The sequence below is a fragment of the Eptesicus fuscus genome, chromosome 2 (assembly GCF_027574615.1).
Source record: "Eptesicus fuscus isolate TK198812 chromosome 2, DD_ASM_mEF_20220401, whole genome shotgun sequence".
In the NCBI taxonomy this organism is placed as follows: domain Eukaryota; kingdom Metazoa; phylum Chordata; class Mammalia; order Chiroptera; family Vespertilionidae; genus Eptesicus; species Eptesicus fuscus.
In genome coordinates, this window is record NC_072474.1 from 93,706,557 (window position 1) to 93,725,923 (window position 19,367).

The following is a 19,367-nucleotide window of genomic DNA, read 5'->3' on the forward strand; positions in this document are numbered from 1 at the left end:
AAGCCTTCAAAAAATCGAGAGGATCTGTTTTACTAAAAGAATTGTTTTAACAAAAACAGAGTAAGTGCACAAGGGTTTCCTTTTCTCCGCATCCTCACCAACATATGTTATTTGCTGACTTTCTGATAATAGCCATTCTGACTAGTGTAAGGTGGTTCTCATTGTGATTTTGATTTGCATTTCCTTGATGATTAGTGATGTTGAGCATTTTTTCATATGTCTGTTGGTTATCTGTATGTCTTCTTTGGAGAAGTGTCTTTTCATGTCCTCTGCCCATTTTTTAATGGATTGTTTATTTTTTTGTTATTGAGTTGTATGAGTTACTTATATATTTTGGATATCAACCCTTTATCAAATATATTATTGTGCACTGTTGGTGAGACTGCAAACTGATGTAGGCCATATGGAAACAGTATGAAGATTCCTCAAAAAACTAAAAATAGATATATCATATGACCCAGCAATTCCACTTCTGGATAATTATAAAGAAAAACCAAGAACACTAATTTGAAAAGTTAGATGCAGCCCTATGTTTGTTGCAGCATTATTTACAATGACCAAGATATGAAGGCAACCTAAGTGTCTATTGATAGATGAATGGATAAGGAAGATGTGGGATATATGTACACTTTGGAATATTATGCAGCAATAAAAAAGAATGAAATCTTGCTATTTGTGACAACAGAGGTGAATTTAGAGCAGCGGTGAGGTCTGAAAGGTTGGCGACTGCTGATCTAGAGGCAGAGAAAGACAAATACTGTATGATTTCACTTATATGTGGAACCTAAAGACAAAACAAAACAAGCAAACAAACAAAACAAAAACAGACTCAGATAAACAGAGAGCAAAAGAATGGTTAGTTATTAGAAGGGATGGGTTGAGGAGATGGATGAAAAAGAAAAGGGAATACAGTCAATAATATTGTGATAAATTTACATGGTGTGACAGACGATTACTAGAATTAGTGGGGTGACCACATTGCAAGGCCAAATCACTATATTGTACACCTGAAACTAATAGAACCAAAATAAGACTCTATACCAGGGGTCCTCAAACTTTTTAAACAGGGGACCAGTGTTAGAGAGTGGGAATTTTTGAGCACTACTGAGGCTGTGGACTATGCCCCAGATAGAGATGTCAGTGCTGACACCAGGCCAGGCCTTGAGATAGGGTCTCATGGCCCCTTCCCAGAACGCAGGCCTTTTTTCATAGATCACTGTCAGCTTTCTGAAGAACAGGATGACCCTGTGAATAACATGATCGTCATTGGCATGATCCTGACGTTGCTTGAGAAAAACTGTTTTGTCTTGGGTTACTTGTTCTGCAAAAACCGGATGTGGTTAATGTGCTTAAAAGCGGTCCTACACAAAGGGTTGCTGCTGCTCTCTGGTCTCCCTGCGTGGAGAATGGCAGAGCAGTTGCCTGGTCACCAGGCTGGCTAATAAAGGCTCCCTAAATTTTAATTTGGTCTGGGCTCCAGTGGTCATTCACTCGCCTGCGCTCCACAACACCAGTTCACTGTCCCTCAGACCGTTGAAGGGCCAGACTATAGTTTAAAAAAAAAACTATGAACAAATTCCTATGCACACTGCTAAGTCGGCTGCTAAGCAGGACAGGCAGCGGCAGCAAAAACATCCGGCGGGCCGGATAAATGTCCTCGGCGGGCAGCATGTGGCCCGCGGGCCGTAGTTTGAGGACCCCTGCTCTATACCAACTATAATTAAATAAAAAAATTAAAAAACAACACAGAATAAGTGGAATAATGAAAAATGAAATGACATACCTGAGTCCACTCATTTGTTTGGGGATCATAAGCCTCCACTGTATTAAGGTAAGTTTGTCCATCATACCCTCCAACAGCATATAATTTATCTCCAAGTAAACAGACCCCCACCGCATCTCTGCTGATGCTCATAGATGCCACTGCAGTCCACATATCTGTTTTGGGATCATATCTGAAAGAAAATTTTAGAACTGGAGTTGACATTGTTCTCACAATATTTTATGTAAAAATAGTTTTGTTCTTTAAGCCTATCTTTTTGTCTTATTATCTGTTATACAAAATGCATTTGTACATAGTTTAGAGAATATCAATAGAATATCAATACTTTCCTAAAAACTTTTAACTTACAATATTACAGATTCATTTAGCAGATGCATTCCACTTAAAACTTTTCAAAAGAGCCAAGGTCAATATTGAAAACTGCTTTAAGGTTTTAGATTACTTACTGAAAATTTGAGGAAATCAGTATGTGAAGATATATATATGATGACTCACCGCCTCAATCATTGTAGCTGTCCATTTTTGGACCTTCTTCTTCCTTTCATGAAGTATGTTTACTAGAATTGCCTAAAGCTGCCTATCTAAGAGCATATACATGCTAAGATGACTTACATTGCTCTAATACCCCTTATCTCAATGAACAACTTTTTACTGGGTGCAATACAACATTGAGCCTGCGGTAATTTATGAAGCAAAGTGTATAAAAACTTCCACATTCCTCTCCTAAATTACAACATGCAACACGGGTAGTCTGAATTAGTCTCTCCCCAATACAGGTGAAATGCAGGCGTAACATTCCTGCTTTCTCAAGAAAAACACCAGCCAACTCTGCTTATTATTTCACAGAAAACAATCATTGTCACCAACAAACCTACATTTCACTTTTTATTCTTCGTTTAGTTATTTATAATTTACTAAGTAACATGCACATATGTATTAACTTCCCATTTCTCTTTAAAGATCCAAAATTCTTAAAAAGGCCTCAATACTTTACATGACCTGCCCCTACCTCCACTCCACTCTCCCTTCTCTCCTGCCACTCTCTGCATCACTCTGTTCTCCAGCTACAGTAGCTGCCTTTCAGTTTCTGAATGAGTCATATACCTCTCTGCACTGGAGTGCTCATACATGCTCCTGTTGACTCTATCTCCCAAACCCACTCAATTGCTCCATTCCTTGAACTTGACTGAACATAACAGATGGGGCCTGAACTACTATCCAAATCCTCCACTGATGGTAGGCTCTTTACCTGGCCCCACACTTGAGTTTCATGAGGCCAGTTTGGATGACTTGTTAAAGCTTCTACGCCTCATGAGCCTTTTATTATTATATAATATTTTATTTTATATCAAAATGTGTTAGAAATACCCCATTCCTTTTCACTTCTTAATTAGCCTCTAGCCCAGTGGTTCCCAACCTTTTTTTGGCCATGCCCAACCTAAGCATCTCTAAAATCCTGATGCCCCCCCCCCCCACCCCATGACATATAATTCTTATTATTCAAAAAGTGAACTCTTATTCACGTGGAGGAAGCCTAAAGGCCATTAACTTGGTCTAAACAAGCTTCCAAAGAACATGGCATCCATGAAAGAGAAAAATAAAAGAACAAAAGGACAGTTAAAGTACTGAGGAAGAAATCACTAAGAAATTGTTAAAAAATAATAATATGAAGTGATATGAAAAAATAGCAAATAAAGTTTCAAAACATATAACAGAGAACTGAAATGCATAAATATGTCACAATATATATTCATATACTGTATATGAGGCCCCTAGAACCATAAGAAATGCAAAAAATTCACTGTTAATAACTTATTCTTGAATTGACCCCCTTAAAAATCAAATTGCTCCCCTGTAGGGCATGTGCCCCAAGTTGGGAACTACTGCTCTAGCCCCTAATTAATTATCTCTGAAATTCACTGAGCTCCTTTTCTTTTTATTAGTTACAGTGTCTAGTACAAAATGGTATACAACAAACGTTTTTCCTACGATTCAATTAATAAATTATATAATCAATTCTAAGGTAAAGTTGAAGCAGGCAGTTATAAGACAAGAATCTGAGGAGGCGGTTAGGATGCAGACTGAGAGATGGCAGAGCAGACAACCCAATATTTACAAAGCTCCTAAGGAAAATTGCATGTGGTGGCTGCTCAATAAAGAATTGTTAATTTTTCTGAAAGTGTCTGAGGCATAAAGCATTCTTTTTTATTCCTAGTTTTCCTGCACAAGAAATTACCTCTCCACACAGTCTGAGAGTCTGGAGGTCAAGTTGGAAGCGGGAGCATCGTGCCCTCCGATAGCATACAGCAATCCATTCCAGGTGGTTACGCCTACTCCCCCTCTCCTTTTAGACATTTGTGCACAGAGTGTCCACTTATTAGTATGAGGATCAAAACATTCTACTGACTTGAGACAAGAACTTCCATCCCGACCACCAACTGCATAAAGTCTGTAAAAAGAACAAACAGGATGGTAAGTAAGAAACAGTGCTACACTGAAGTCAGAGAGGTTAGTCTTAGGGTATTTCTATTAACTTAAGGTGCCATTGAATACAAGACACACTGTCAATTTATGTTCCATTAGAAACATGATATGTTACCAATTAAATGACATATGTATATATCTGGATATATCAGATATCACTAAGTATATATATAAAAGAATACCAAACTCACGTGAAAGCAATGACAACTGTTTCACAGCTGCCATCTTGCTGCCTTTGGCTGTAAGATGCACTGCATTTTTAGAGACGTTAAAATGTGTCTTAGAATATAGAAAATATGGTATATAAATGCTGCCTTGGTCAACTTTAATTCATTTTCAATTAAGATACAGTACTTATTTGAAAGACTTTTACTCTAAATATGTATCAAATGTTTTATTTATTTTTAAAATATACTTTTATTGATTTCAGAGAGGAAGGAAGAGGGTGAGAGAGACAGAAACATCAATGATGACAGAGTCATTGATTGGCTGCCTCCTGCATGACCCCACTGGGGATTGAGCCCGCAACCCTGGGTATGTGCCCTTGACCGGAATTGAACCTGGGACCCTTCAGTCCGCAGGCTGATGCTCTATCCACTGAGCCAAACCAGGTAGGGCTCAAATGTTTTAAATATTTGAACATTTTAATATTTTTATTAGGCACAAACTCTTCTTGTACTTATTATTTACTTGTAGTTCTTCATAGATATTTTTCTATTGTTTTTTTAAAGAAAGAGTAATAAATTCATGCCCTGACCAGGTGGCTCAGTTGGTTGGAGCATCATCCCATTCACCAAAAGTTTGCAGGATTGATCACTAGTCGGGGCATGTATGAGGCAACCAATCCATGTTTCTCTCTCACATCTATGTTTCTCTGTCTCTCTCCCCCCACCTTCCTTTCTCTCTCAAATCAATAAAAACATAACCTTGGGTGAGGATTAAAAACAAAAGAAGAGTAATAAATTCAGTTCATTGCTACTATTAAAGGTCATGCATTTTTACCTTATAGAGGCCTTAGTAAACATTTAACTATATTTTTATTTTCAAGAAATAATATTTGAACTGTACCAAGTTTCTGCCCATTAAAATTCTAAGTATTTACATTTGGATAATACACATATTTTAAAGACAGATTTCATAATTTTAATCTATAATTTAAAGTTCACTATGTCACTCAATCTAGTTTTAAATGAGATGATCCTATTTTAAACAGCAACATAAGGTTGTAGTAATTGTTATAAGTTGTAAGTTTAAGCCATATTATAATACGGAAATTTCAAGTTATTTGAAAATTTAATCTGTTAAAATTTGTAATCTGTGAAGTACTACTTTTTTGTGTGTCACTGTTCTTAATATTAAACTATTCCAATCTTTAACCAGTAGTTGATAGAATAATTATCTAAATATTTATCACAGAATATTAGAAGACATCAATAAGTAGAAAATATCAACAATTAAAAATACATGTATACACACACACACACACACACACACACGCACACGCACACGCACACAGAGTACAAGAGGCTTCAAGGCACCTTACCCTCTGCACAATGAATTCATGGATCTTCACTGTGAAAAGGGCTGTAGTGAACTCTGAGGCCAGACTCTCTGGGTTTGAATCCTGGTTCTGCCACTCATCACTACCAGTTGTGATTGTGGACAAATTATTTAACTTCCGCCTGCCTAATTTCATCATCCGTAAAATTTAGAAGCCCTGCCTCAGAAGATTATTAATGATCATTTTAAAATTACTTTGAACAGTATTTTACATATGGTAAATATGGTATACATGTTTGAGAGGATAATGAATTCTGTCTCTATTTGCATTCTTTTAGAAAATGATGTTTTTAGGAAACATTAAATGTACAAACAACATTTATACTATGCTAATATTAAGGGCTAAGTTGTATTGGTAACGCTTTGTGAAGAATCATTCTCTCAAGCAATGGTCTTCAAACTGTATTCTAAGAATAGGATTCTGTGGAGGACTTGAGGGTGTCCCCAAAATGGTTCATTTGAAATTTAAGTTTAAAAAAATAGTTTTAATTTTCAAAAATATCACCTGGCTTAATTAAGTGCAAGATTCAGAATTCATCTTTCTTTCCCATGACAGTATCTATTACAATAAAAAAAAAAAAAGTATGTCAAATTGTGACAGTCTTATACTAAATATTTTAAAATGTAAGATTTAGGCCTTTCCCGACTTTTAAAATTAGGTCTTCACTAACTTTAAAAATTATGATCAAGAATGCCGATGGTTGACCCTGGATGGGTAGGGCATATACAAGAAGCAACTCTCTCTCTTTCTCCCTCTCTTTCAAATCAATAAAAATAATTTTAAAAAAGAATGTCAATGGTTGGTAGATACTGTTTGAGATTAAACTTAGAAAAAATCTAACTGAAGTTTCCTGAGATTCCAATTAAATTGCTCTAGTAGTTAAAATAACTGTTACTATTTTCAGCTTATTTTTGAATCAGGATTTTCTTCATTTGGACTACCAAAACAAAACAATCTGGGTGTTCTTTAAACAGCCTTTTAGTCTTCTACACTAAAATTTATAATAAATAAATATTATAAACTCGAGCTTATAATACATTTAAAATAAGCTTAGAGTAAATTTGAACCTCCATTTGTCTTAAGTAATGAGGTTTTAATAAGATTTCATTTGAAAGAGAGATTCTACTATCAAAAATATTTGTCAGCCAGTGGCTTAAAAGTAGCCAAGCAACTAAAAGTCTAAATAAAGCTTCATTCCATCAAACATGGTAGAATGGAAAATTTAACAGTTTGAAATTTTTCTCAGAGTGAAACTCGTAAGACATTGAAACAGCTCTTTCCTAAAGAAACAACTATATTTTGCATTAGGAAGCATTGCAAAATAAATTAAAATAACAAAACAGTAGTTTATCCAGCTTTTTCATTTTATAGATTAAACCTTAATCAATAAAGAAATTAAAATGCAAACAAAAATTGAGGCATGGAGAAATGATTTGTTCTTTTGTTTTAAAATTATTTTATTTTGTTAAAAAATCTTTATTCTTGAAAGTATTACATATGTCCCCGTTTCTCCACCATTGATCCCTCCAGCCTGCCAATTTTTTATTAAATTTATTGGGTGACATTGGTCAGCGTGAACATACAGGTTTCAGGGGTGGGTTTCTATGCTACAAGATCTGTATATTGCACTGTGTGCCCACCACCTAATGTCAAATCTTTTCCTGTCACCTTATATTAGGCCCCCTTCTCTCCCCACCTCCTTTCCTCTGGCAACCACCACACTGCTGCTTGTGTTCATGAGTTTCAGTTTTATATTCTACACTAGAGGCCTGATGCATGAAATTCGTGCAAGAGTAGGCCTTCCTTCCCCCGGCTGCTGGCACTGGCTTCCCGCAGGCACCTGGGACCCGGGCTTCTCTCTGGCCGCCGGCAGGCACCCGTCTGGTCTAATTAGCATATTATACTTTTATTATTATAGATATGAGTGAAATCATATGGTTCTTAACTTTTTCTGACTGACTTGTCTGATTTGTTCTAAATCACAAAGGAGTGGTAGAGTAAAGATGCATAATTTATTTTTTCAATCAACTGCATACCTTTTTTGAAAACTAAAAACATAGTTTCTATTTTTTCAGATTCTGAATATATACTGAAAATGGACACCAACAAAATAGTTAAAACAGCCCAGACAGAGTGGCTCAGTGGTTGAGTGTGGTCCTATGAACCATGAGGTCATGGTTCGATTCCCCATCAGGGCATGTGCTCAGGTTGCCGACTTGATCCCTGGTAGGACATGTGCAGGAAGCAGCTGATCAATTATTCTCTCTCATCATTGATGATTCTCTCTCTCTCCTCTCCCTTTCTCTCTAAAATTAATAAAAAACATATTAAAAATAGTTAAAACATTGCAACTTTGTTAAAGCAAGCTTAGAAAAACACTGGCTTATGAATGAGCACACACTGTTCTTGGGGTGAGTGAAGCACCACTGCATCTAAATGGTAGCAGGACTTTCTTCACTAAGGCTGCACACTTCAACTTACTGTTGAAATATTTATATCAGAACTCTTATAAAAGATACTATTTAAATAATTTGTTTACATCACTCGAAGTATTTCCCTTTTGTGATTTACTTATGCATATTCTTAAGTTGGACATGATATACTATATAATAAAAGGCTAATATGCAAATTAACCAACCAGTAGAACAACCAGTCGCTATGACGTGCACTGACCACCAGGGGGTAGATGCTCAATGCAGGAGCTGCCCCCTGGTGATCAGTACGCTCCCACAGGGGGAACGCTGCTCAGCCAGAAGCTGGGCTCACGGCTGGTGAGCACAGTGGCGGTGGCGGGAGGCTCTCCCACCTCTGCAGCAGTCGGACATCCCCGAGGGCTCTGGACTGCCAGAGGGTGCAGGCCAGGCTGAGGGACCCCCCCTGAGTGCACAAATTTCATGCACTGGGTCTCTACTAGCTTAATAAATTTAGTTTATTGTTTTAAAGAGAACTTTAAATATTTTCTTACTTGCCACTTAGTACTGCCACTCCTACTGTGCTCCTGGGAGTGGACATAGTGGCAACAAAATTCCACTGGCGCGCCTGAGGGTCCCATCTTTCCACCGTGTTCAGATAGCTCCAGCCGTCATGCCCTCCAACTGCATACATGGGACCTTCCAATACAGCCACACCTACAAGACAAGAATGGCTTAAAAATCACGTTTTAATTGAAATGTAAGTACAATTAATCTTAAACATGCAAATTTAACTAAGCAAAAATTTATGATGTAGACATCTGGTTTGCTCACAGCTCTTCTTGGTAGACAGGTGGGTGAGTGAGGGGGAGAAACAGCACTATAGCTCTGGTCTTAAAAGTTTTATAGCGCCCGTGGCTCAGTGGGTAGAGCGTCAGCCTGCGGACCAAAGGGTCCTTCCTGGGTTTGATTCTGGTCAAGGGCACATAACTTGGTTGCAGGCTCTGCCCAGGCCCGGGCCCTGGTCAAGGTGTGGGCAGGAGGCAACCAATCGATGTTTTTCTCTCTGTCTTTCCCTCTCTCTTCCACTCTACCTAAAAATCAATGGAAAAATATCCTTGGATGAGGATTAACAAAAATAAATAAATAAATGTCTAAAAATATATTAAAAAAAGTTTTAGAGGCAGTATTTTGAGGAACAACAGTGAATTATTGAATGCAAAAATAAAAAGTCTCTATCATTGCCTTCTCTGTGCCTCTTTAAATTTTTCTGGGTTTTACTCATTTGTGCTTAATAAATAAAACACAATAATGCTAAATATGTTTAAATAAGCATTTCAATTAGGTTAGATAATACTAATTGTCAACACAAAATACACATGTCAAAAGGTGGCTCATCAGCCCATCATGCTACACTAAAATATTCATGCTTTTATTTGTATTAGTTGCACATGTACATTTATGCACATGCTTGTTTTCTCTGCTCCTACTCCTCAGATGAGAGAGAGCATGTGAAGAAATGCTTGGCGACCTCTTCTGACTCTGCAGCTGCCACACTGGTCTTGCTCTGCCTGGTACAGAATGTAAACATGCTGTGGAGGCCTAATCCTACTTAGGAACAAATCTGCAGTGATACTCACCAAGGCCGTGCCTATGTGTGGACATAGGAGGCATCACACTCCAAGTCTTTGTTTTGGGGTTGTAGCATTCTACAGTATTCAAAGTCTTCAGTCCATCTCTTCCTCCAACCACGTACAGTTTGTCATCTAACACGGCAACACCGAACTGCAGTCTCCTCCCGTTCATATTTGCTACAGGAGTCCACATATTGGTGCGGAGATCGTACTTTTCAATGCTTGTTGCTCCTTTATGGTAATCCATAAAATTGTGTAAGTAAAAATTTCACCATGATTGAGTATTTTTTGACATTATACAGATAAAAGTATAACTTAATTAGCATTGACAATAATACTTTTATTATATTCCAGTAGGCACCTGCATGATCTGATCCCTGCTTATATCTCTGACCCTGTCTGCTAATATTCTCCAGGGCATACACTAGGGCATACATCTCCTACTATATTCTCCAGGGCATACACCTCCTACTATTTATTCTCCAGGGCATATATTACGCTCTGGTATTAAAAGATCAAGTAAAAGAAAATTATTTGTCAAAGAAGGCTGAGAAGCATTAGCTAGAAGTGGGAGGAAAACCAGGGATGTTTAGTGTCATGGAAGTCAAAGGGAAAAAAGTTTATAGCAGGGAGGACTATGAACAGTGTCAGATGCTACTGAGAGGGCCAAGTAAGATGAAAACTAAACAGTATTACTGGTGACTTTAAGGAGAGTCCTTTGTTTGAGTGGTTAAGAGGACTGGGAGGTGAGGAAATGGAGACAGTGAACACAGATGATTCTTCGGAGACGTTTGGCTATAAAGGGGAGGAGAGAAAGATAGAAATTATGAGATGGGTTGAAGGAGATTTTGTCTTGCTTTGCTTTTAAAATTGGAAAAACCTGAGTTTGTTTAAAAGGTAATGGGAAGGATGTCGTTATAAGGAGAGAAGCTGAAGATACAGGAGATTACGGGATCCTGAGAGGCAGGAAAGGGTAATATCAGAGCACAGGTGAGGGGCTGGTTTCAAGGGGGAGTGAGAGGACACACATTCTATTGCAACCAGGGAGGACAAGAGCGTAAATATGGATCATGTACTTTGGGAACCGAGTGTGAGAAGTTTAGGAAGTAACTATCTGATGGGTGTCTACATTTGTGTAAGAATTGGAGGAGTCAAAGAATTCATGTTCTATTTATGAAGTGAGACCAGTGGAGTTAAGGGGGAAAAAAGCCCACCCCTCTAAAAAAACCCACCCCTCAGGTACAAAGTTTAGTTAGTGTCTACTTTACTCCCCTCTTCTAAGCTTTTAATATAACATGCAATCAGTGCCATTCTTATAGGATACCAGTCAGGACAAACATTTAGCCTAACGAATTTATTGCAATTAGATCATCAGAGCACCAATATTATTGATAATCTCCTAAAATTTAGAAATAGTTTTATTACATATGTTATAAAATTTTCTCATTATTATAGTTTTTATTATTTTTTATTCACTCTATAAAAATTTTAGGTTATTTTAAATAAATACCATGTCTTTTTCCATCTCTATATTTTCACAGAGCCACAAAGTAGACTCCCTTATACATAGTAGCTGTTCAAAAATACTTTTGAATTTGAATAGTCTTTTTTTTAAAATCTTCACCTGAGGATATTTTCCCATTCATTTTTAAAGAGAGTGAAAGAGAGAGGGACAGAGAGAAATATCAATGTGAGAGAAACACATCGATTGGTTGCCTCCTGCATGTGCCCTGAACCAGGGCCTGGGCCAGGGAAAGCCTGCAACTGAGGTACATGCCCTTGACCGAAATCAAACCCAGGACCCTTCAGTCCGCAGGCTGATGCTCTATCCACTGAGCCAAACCGACTAGGGCTGAATAGTCTTTCTTTGTAATGTTTAGCTATAAGGAGATTTTACTCATACACTCAGATTATTTTATGTAACGGTATAATTGATGCACCACTTTAAATTTGATCTTAAAACTATTCCTTCGTTAATGTATTTTCCTTGCTAATGGATTTAAGAAATATTTATTTCATTTTGATTTTAACTTATTTTTTACATCTAGTTCATTAACCAGTATCAGAGTCTTATAAGTTGGTAACAAAAATTCTTTTGCTAATATCAAACACAATCTTACATAAAGTCTTAAAACACTATCTGAAACATATATCTTAAATATATATATCTCAAAGCATAAGAAAATCCCAACAACTGCAAAATTCTACATAAAAGTTTAGAACTTCCCTAATTTATATGGAAGAATTAACTTTTAAAAATAGGCACATATATAACATTTTCCTAGTGGCTTTTTAGAACCATTCCTAGTTTATTTGTTGGACTCTATACTAAACAGACACATGACGGATCAAGAACCCAATGAGCAGACTACTAGTCAACTAACGTGAACAGCTTTTCTTTATTAAGAATAAGGTAAGGCCCAGGAAGACAGCTTGAATAGGATGGAAGGCCAGAGTATTATTAAGAAAAACTCAGAAATAATGTTGGTCAAGCCACAAGGGCCAGATTACGGTAAGCCTTGAAATCTAGAAAGCGAAATTTATACTTTTTGTGGTAAGAAATGAAAATTGCTGGAGCTTTTGAGCAGGAAAATGGCATGTTAACAGAAGAGTTAACGAAGCAGAGAGTACTGTTTGAAGTTCTCTCTCCATATCCTTATCTACAGAAGAGATTAATAATAATATTCAGCTCTGAAAGTTGCTATGAAGATAAAATGATATAGAATAATGCCTGGCACACATGAACAACATAAATTAACATGGCCAAAATATGTGGGCTTACAGGAGGCTAGCTGGAATTAGAAAGATAGCAATGGAAATGTGGAAGAATAAGACCCATTTGGAAGAAGTCACTTGGCGACTGGGGGCGGGGGGTGACAGTAGATATATATTGTTTTCTCTGGGTACTTAGAATCTGAGTCCCATTCTCATGCTTGGGGAATTTTACACGGTATGTATGAGCCTTGATGACAGGCAGGAACCCATCTCCCAGAAAGCTGAAAAGACAGATATACATTGTCTTTGCCCTTGGAAGTTTAGGACTACAGACTGAGCTAAATGTAGTCAATGGTTGCTTGCACCTGGGATTTAAAATTGAAAGCAGGATTTATAAAGAAGGGACAGTGGATATAGCTCCTGCCTATTTCTCAATAGCTTTCCAATAAATGTCTATCTCCTTAAATGAATAGACACCAGAGTTGGTGTCCACTGAGGAACACTGAACTATGAATCCAAGTTTTTAAGTCTGGGAGACATGGTCAGAGAAGATTTGAACACACAAAGTTTGAGGTGAAAGTTGAACATAAAACAGTACATTTTATACAAGCTAGAATTATAAGAATAAAATAAAGTTAGAGAGCATCTACACTAATAAAAGAGACACATGCAAATTAACCATCACTCCACTATACCCACAAGCCATGCCCACCAGCCAATCAGGAGCAAGTATGCAAATTAACTCAACCAAGATGGCAGCTGGCCATGGAGCTGGAGCGGGCAGGCTAGGGTTGCCCCGGCAATGGAGGAAGCCAAGCTTCCCACCCTGGCCGGCTCTGGCCTCCGCTCAAGGCTACAAAGTTTCAATTATAGAAGATAAATAAATCCCAACAAAAATGGCGATGGCCACGGAGCTAGAGCAAGCAGGAGGCTTGGGTTGCCACCAGAGATGGAGGAAGCCAAGCTTCCTGCCCTGGCTGGCCCTGGACTCCGCTCAAGGCTACAAAGTTTCAATTATAGAAGATAAATAAATCCCAACAAAAATGGTGGCAGCCACGGAGCTGGAGCTGAGCAGAAGGCTTGGGTTGCCCCCGGCAATGGAGGAAGCCAAGCTTCCTGCCCTGGCTGGCCCTGGCCTCCACTCAAGGCTACAAAGTTTCAATTATAGAAGGTAAATAAATCCTAGATACTTGCTTCCAGCTGGCCCTGGCCTCCGCTCAAGGAGGCGCTTAAAAAAAAAAAAAAGAAGAAAGAAAAAGAAAAAGGAAAAAAGGAGGGGCTGGGACCTTGGGTTGCCGGGTTGGTGATCAGGCCAGGATGGGATGGCAGAGACTGTTGGGGGTAAGCAGACCAGCAGGGGGGCCAGTTGGGGGTGAGCAGGCCATCATTGGGGGTCAGTTGGAGGCGATCAGGACAGCAGGGGGGGGCAGTTTGGAGTGAGCAGGCCAGCAGGGGGGCAGTTGGGGGTGAGCAGGCTAGTGGGGAGGGAGGGTGGGGGTGAGCAGGCCAGCAGTGGGGGCAGTTGGGGGTGAGCAGGCTGGCATGGGGGGGGGGGAACAGTTGGGGGTGATCTGGCTGGCGGGGGGCGGCATTTGGGGGCGAGCAGGCTGGGAGGCAGAGTGGTTAGGGGCAATCAGGCAGGCAGGCAGGCAGGCAGGCAGGCAGGCAGGTGAGCGGCTGGAGCCAGCAGTCCCGGATTGTGAGAGGGATGTCCGACTGCTGGTTTAGGCCCGATCCCTGTAAACCAGCAGTAGGACATCCTTTGAGGGGTCCCAGATTGGAGAGGGTGCAGGCTAGGCTGAGGAACACCCCCACCCTCCGTGCACGAATTTCATGCACCGGGCCACTAGTAATTAATAAAGAGATAACAGGTAAAGGCTTGAAAAAGAGAGGGAAAGATGGAGGGGAACAAGCAGTGCTAGGAATATATATACATATACACTTATTTTTAGTATATTTTTATTGATTTCAGAGAGGAAGGGAAGGGAGAGAGAGATAAAAACATCAATGATGAGAGAGAATCATTGATTGGCTGCCTCCTGCACGCCCCACACTGGGGATTGAGTCCACAACCCAGGCATGTGTCCTTGACTGGAACTGAACCCAGGAACCTTCAGTCTGCAGGCTGATGCTCTATCCACTGAAAAAAACCAACTGGGGCATAGTAGATATTTAATACTCAGTATTTGAAGACTGATTATGTGGACTGTAGAGCTCTACAAAAATTTTCAAATACTTATACTATAACTCTAATCAGTTATCTTACTTTATGTATTTCTATACTATGTTGCCATCAAGCCTCTATTTAGAACTTAAGCATCTGTACATATATAGCACTTTGCTATATGTTATATGGAATAGTACCTATATATTTGTATCTATATTGATCTTTGTTTCCATAAACCTAAAAGTTAAATAACAACATAAGACTTTCTATCAGAGCTCATATTTTTGTATTCCTTAGAGATGTTACATAGAAGAGAAACCTTTAGACATGGTTAATGCATCAAGTGTGGTAGCTGCCATATAAGTAATTCAAGAGGTGGCGGAGGACAACCTTCATTCATTAGACAAATACTTATTGATGCTGTTTATGTGCAAGGCACTGTTCTAGGCTCTGGGAATGTATTAGCGAACACAACAAAATCCTTGCTGTTCTGGAGCTTACCTGGGGAGAAGAGGTAGACAGACCATAAACAAATGTATCAGCTGCTATGAAGAAACATGAAGCAGACTAAAGAGATAGAAAGTGGTAAGCAAAGTATTAGAAAGTGATGGGTAAGAGGTTGTACTGAATGCTCAGGAAAGTCCCCTTTGGTAAATTGACATTTGAAAGGTGATCTGAGTGAGTAATTTCTGCTAGGCACCCCGGTATCAAGGCACAGAGCATCCATGAGAGGAAATAGCTAATGCAGTAATCCAAACATGGGATAATTTGGCACTTAGCTGGACAAGGAGGCCAATGGGACTGGGCAGAAGGGGGGAGGGAAGAAGTAGAATGAGCTGAGACCAGAGAGGTAACCACAGTCAGAGACCGCATTGTCAGGGGATTGCAGACGGCCAGAATTCAGAGGAAGAGATTAATGTGTACTGCAGGATAATACAGAGAAAGCTCCTAGCACAATACCTGGCACCGGGGAGGCAGTATATATGGTGTTTGTCTATCACTATGACTATTAATAACAACTGCTGCAAGGATGATCCAAAGAATTCCCAGATGTCCTTGTGCCAGATTTCCCAAACGTTTGTTTTACTATACTTTCTTTCTATGTGTGTATGTTTTCTCCCCGAACTGTGTAAGAGCAAATTGCAGAAATGATGCCCCTGTACCTCTAAGTACATCAGTATATCTTCATCAAAACAAGAAATTCTCTTATAAAACCATAAAACAATCACCAAAATCTGGAAATTAACATTTATATAATGCTGTTATCTAATCTACAGACCTTATTTGGACTTTGTCATTAGTCCCAGTTATGTCCTTTATAGCAAAAGAAAATCCAAGATGATGATGCATTATATGTATATATAGGGGTCATGTCTCCTTAGTCTCTCATAATCTGAAACAATTCCTAAATCTCTTCTGTATTTTTTGACATTGATATTTTGGAATACTAGCGACAGACAAGTTATTTTGTAGCATACCCCTCAATATGAATTTGTTTGTCTTTTCCTTATGAACAAATTCAAATTATACACTTTTTGCAAGAATACCACAGAGGTGCAGCTGAGTTCTTCTCTACCCATCTTATAAAATGCACATGCTGCTGGTTAGTCTCATTACTGGCAATATGACCTTTGGTTACTTGGTTAAGGCGGTGTGCCAGGTCTGTCCACTGTAGAGAGACTATTTTACCCTTTGTAACTAATAAGAAAGTGGCTGGGAGATCCTTTGAGACTAAATATCCTGTTCTTAAACTTTCACCTACTAGTCTCAGCATCCATTGATGACTTTTGACTGAATTAGTTATTACTGTGGTTGCCATGTGGTGATTTTCCTAATCCCATCTTGGCTTCCACATTTATTAGTTGGCATTCTATTATAAGGAGGAGCTTTCCCTTCACCCTTCTTTATGTGAACCAGTGTGGTCATGAACACTTACTGATTTAATAGTTTGTAATCTTTTAACTACATTATATATTTTTGATGCTGAAATTATCCTAGATTGGACAGTGGTAACCCCTAGAAACTGTTCTTTGCTCTGTCTCCATCATTCTTTGAGCACTTCTTACTTTCTCGTTCTACAAGATGTTCTAGGTTTATCTTGTACTTTTTCTACCCCAATGTTAGAGCCAGCCATTTTCCCAAAGAGATCCTTGGCCATATTTATTACTAATTAAAATTCATTTTTCCACAAATAAAAGATTGTTTAATACCTTTTGTTGAATCCATTCCTCCAACGGCAAATAATGTACCAACAGTTGACTTCCTAGGTTTTGTCCGAGGACTTTGTAACATGGGTCGTCTCTCTGGTAATAAATGATACTTCATTGCTTCCATAATTAGTTTCTGACATTCTATATCATCCCGAAAAAGTGCATTATTTTCCATGTCTGCAAGGAACTAGAAAAAAAAGTTATATGTAAACTGAATGAATAAGAAAATAGGAAGGGTAAAAGAATAAACTATATAGTTCACAAATGGAAATATCTCACTTTAAAAAAATCCAAGTCTGGACACCTATTTTTAAGTAAAAAATGCAACATTTAAAAGATTCACATTTTAAATTTCATTGAAAAAAAACATATGTGAGGTATACATGTTATGCTCTCAAATCTTAATAGTGTTTATCTCTGGGTAGTAGGGAAACTGGTGCTTTTTTAATAGTATTTTTTTTCACGACTTTCCTATATTTTCCAGATTTTCTAAAATAAATAATTTTACTTCCTTAATTATAAATCATTTTAACTGAAGAGGAATAATTATAAGTTGACTAATTAAACTGCATTTATCTGTCCTCTCAAAACAATCTTCAAACAACAGCAAAAATAAACTTACCAACTTAAGAGGCAAAGAACTCTGTTTCTAAAATAATTAAAATCTTTTGTGAGTCACTGAATCCTACTTTTTTACTTATGTAGTTTTATGTAAATGCATATATCCTTCCTTTTAAAAAGTGAATTTCTAAACAGAGTATGAGTTGAAATATATTTTTTTCTTCCAGGTGGCTAGCCAGTTCTGTATGAACACCATTTATTAAATAACGTCTGTCATTTCCAACTGAATTGAACCTTGGTCATATATTACATTCTCATAAATAGTCTCAGGATATATGAGATTTATTTTTTGATTCTTTATTCTGTTCCATTGATCTGATTTATCTATTTCCATTCTAATACCATATATTTTGTGTTTTTATAGCATGTCTGATTACCTGATATAAATCGACCCTCACTGTTCATTTCACAGTTTTCTTGGCTATTGTTGTCTTTACTTTCCATATAAACTTGAGAAAAAATTTATCTAATTCCCCTCCACCAATCTGACCCTGTTGGAATTCTAATAGAAACTGCATTAAGTTTATTTATTAATTTCCTCCCATTTCCCTTCCCCCGACAATCACCATACTGTTGTCTATGTCCATGAATTTTTTTCTCTTTTGCTCAATCCCTCCATCCCCCACCAGCCCTCTCTCCTCCACAGCTGTCAGCCTGCTTTTTATTTTTGAGTTGTCTCTATTTTGCTTGTTAGTTCATTAGATGCCACATATGAGTGAAATCATATGGTACTTGTCTTTCTCTGACTGGCTTATTTCATTTAGCATAATCTTGTCGCAAAGGGTAAGATTTCCTTCTTTTCTTGTTTCTTGTTTTTTGTTTGTTGTTTGTTTGTTTGTTTTTTAAATCCTCACTTTAGGATATGCTTTTATTGATTTTGTGAGAGAGGAAGGAAGAGAGAAATATCGAATGGTTGCCTCCTATACATACCCAGAGATTGAACCTGCAACCTGAGTTTGTGCCCTGATTGGGAATTGAACCCAAACACATTTTTAAAATATATATATTATTGATTTTTTTACAGGGAGGAAGGGAGAGAGATAGAGAGTTAGAAACATCGATGAGAGAGGAACATCGATCAGCTGCCTCCTGCACACCTCCTACTGGGGATGTGCCCGCAACCAAGGTACATGCCCTTGACCAGAATCGAACCTGGGACCTTTCAGTCCTTAGGCCGACGCTCTATCCACTGAGCCAAACTGGTTAGGGCTGAACTCACCACCTTTTGGTGTACAGAATGACACTCAACCAGCTGAACTACCGGCCAGGCAATTTCTTCCTCTTCCTCCTCTCCTCCTCCTTCTTTTTTACAGCCAAGTAGTGTTTAATTGTGTAAATGTACCACAGCCTTTTTATCCACTCATCTACTGATAGACGCTTGAGCTGCTTCCAAATCTTGGCTATTGTAAATAATGCTGCAGTGAACACAGGGGCGCATATATTCTTTCAAATCAGTGTTTTGGGTTTCTTCAGATAAATTCCCAGAAGTCTGTTTCATTTTTAATGTTTTGAGGTAACTCCATATGCTTTCCTCAGTGGCTGCACCAATCTGCATTCTCATCAACAGTGCAGGACGGTTCCCTTTTCACCACATCCTGGCCAACACCTGTTTGCTGAATTATTGATGATAGCCATTCTGACAGGTGTAAGGTGATATCGCATTGTGGTTTTAATTTGCATTTCTCTGATGAATAATGACATTGAACAATATAGAGTATTTTTGTTCCTGGTTTGAATTGATATTGCTTTAGTGTCTCACTATTTAGGATAATAGTTGCTAT

General features: G+C 38.3%; 1 protein-coding gene across 4 annotated transcripts in view; it reads right to left on the reverse strand.

Moving 5' to 3' along the window:
* The window catches only part of KLHL5 (kelch like family member 5), an 82,556-nt gene that overhangs the window by 4,747 nt on the left and 58,442 nt on the right, over positions 1-19,367 (reverse strand). For all 4 annotated transcript variants that reach the window (XM_054729512.1, XM_054729501.1, XM_028143670.2 and 1 more), the window contains 5 exons: positions 16,966-17,152; positions 9,880-10,104; positions 8,794-8,956; positions 4,020-4,232; positions 1,784-1,955 (listed from right to left, as the gene is read on the reverse strand). In XM_054729512.1, coding sequence (XP_054585487.1) covers positions 1,784-1,955; positions 4,020-4,232; positions 8,794-8,956; positions 9,880-10,104; positions 16,966-17,152 — 960 coding nt within the window. The remainder of the gene's footprint in view (positions 1-1,783; positions 1,956-4,019; positions 4,233-8,793; positions 8,957-9,879; positions 10,105-16,965; positions 17,153-19,367) is intronic.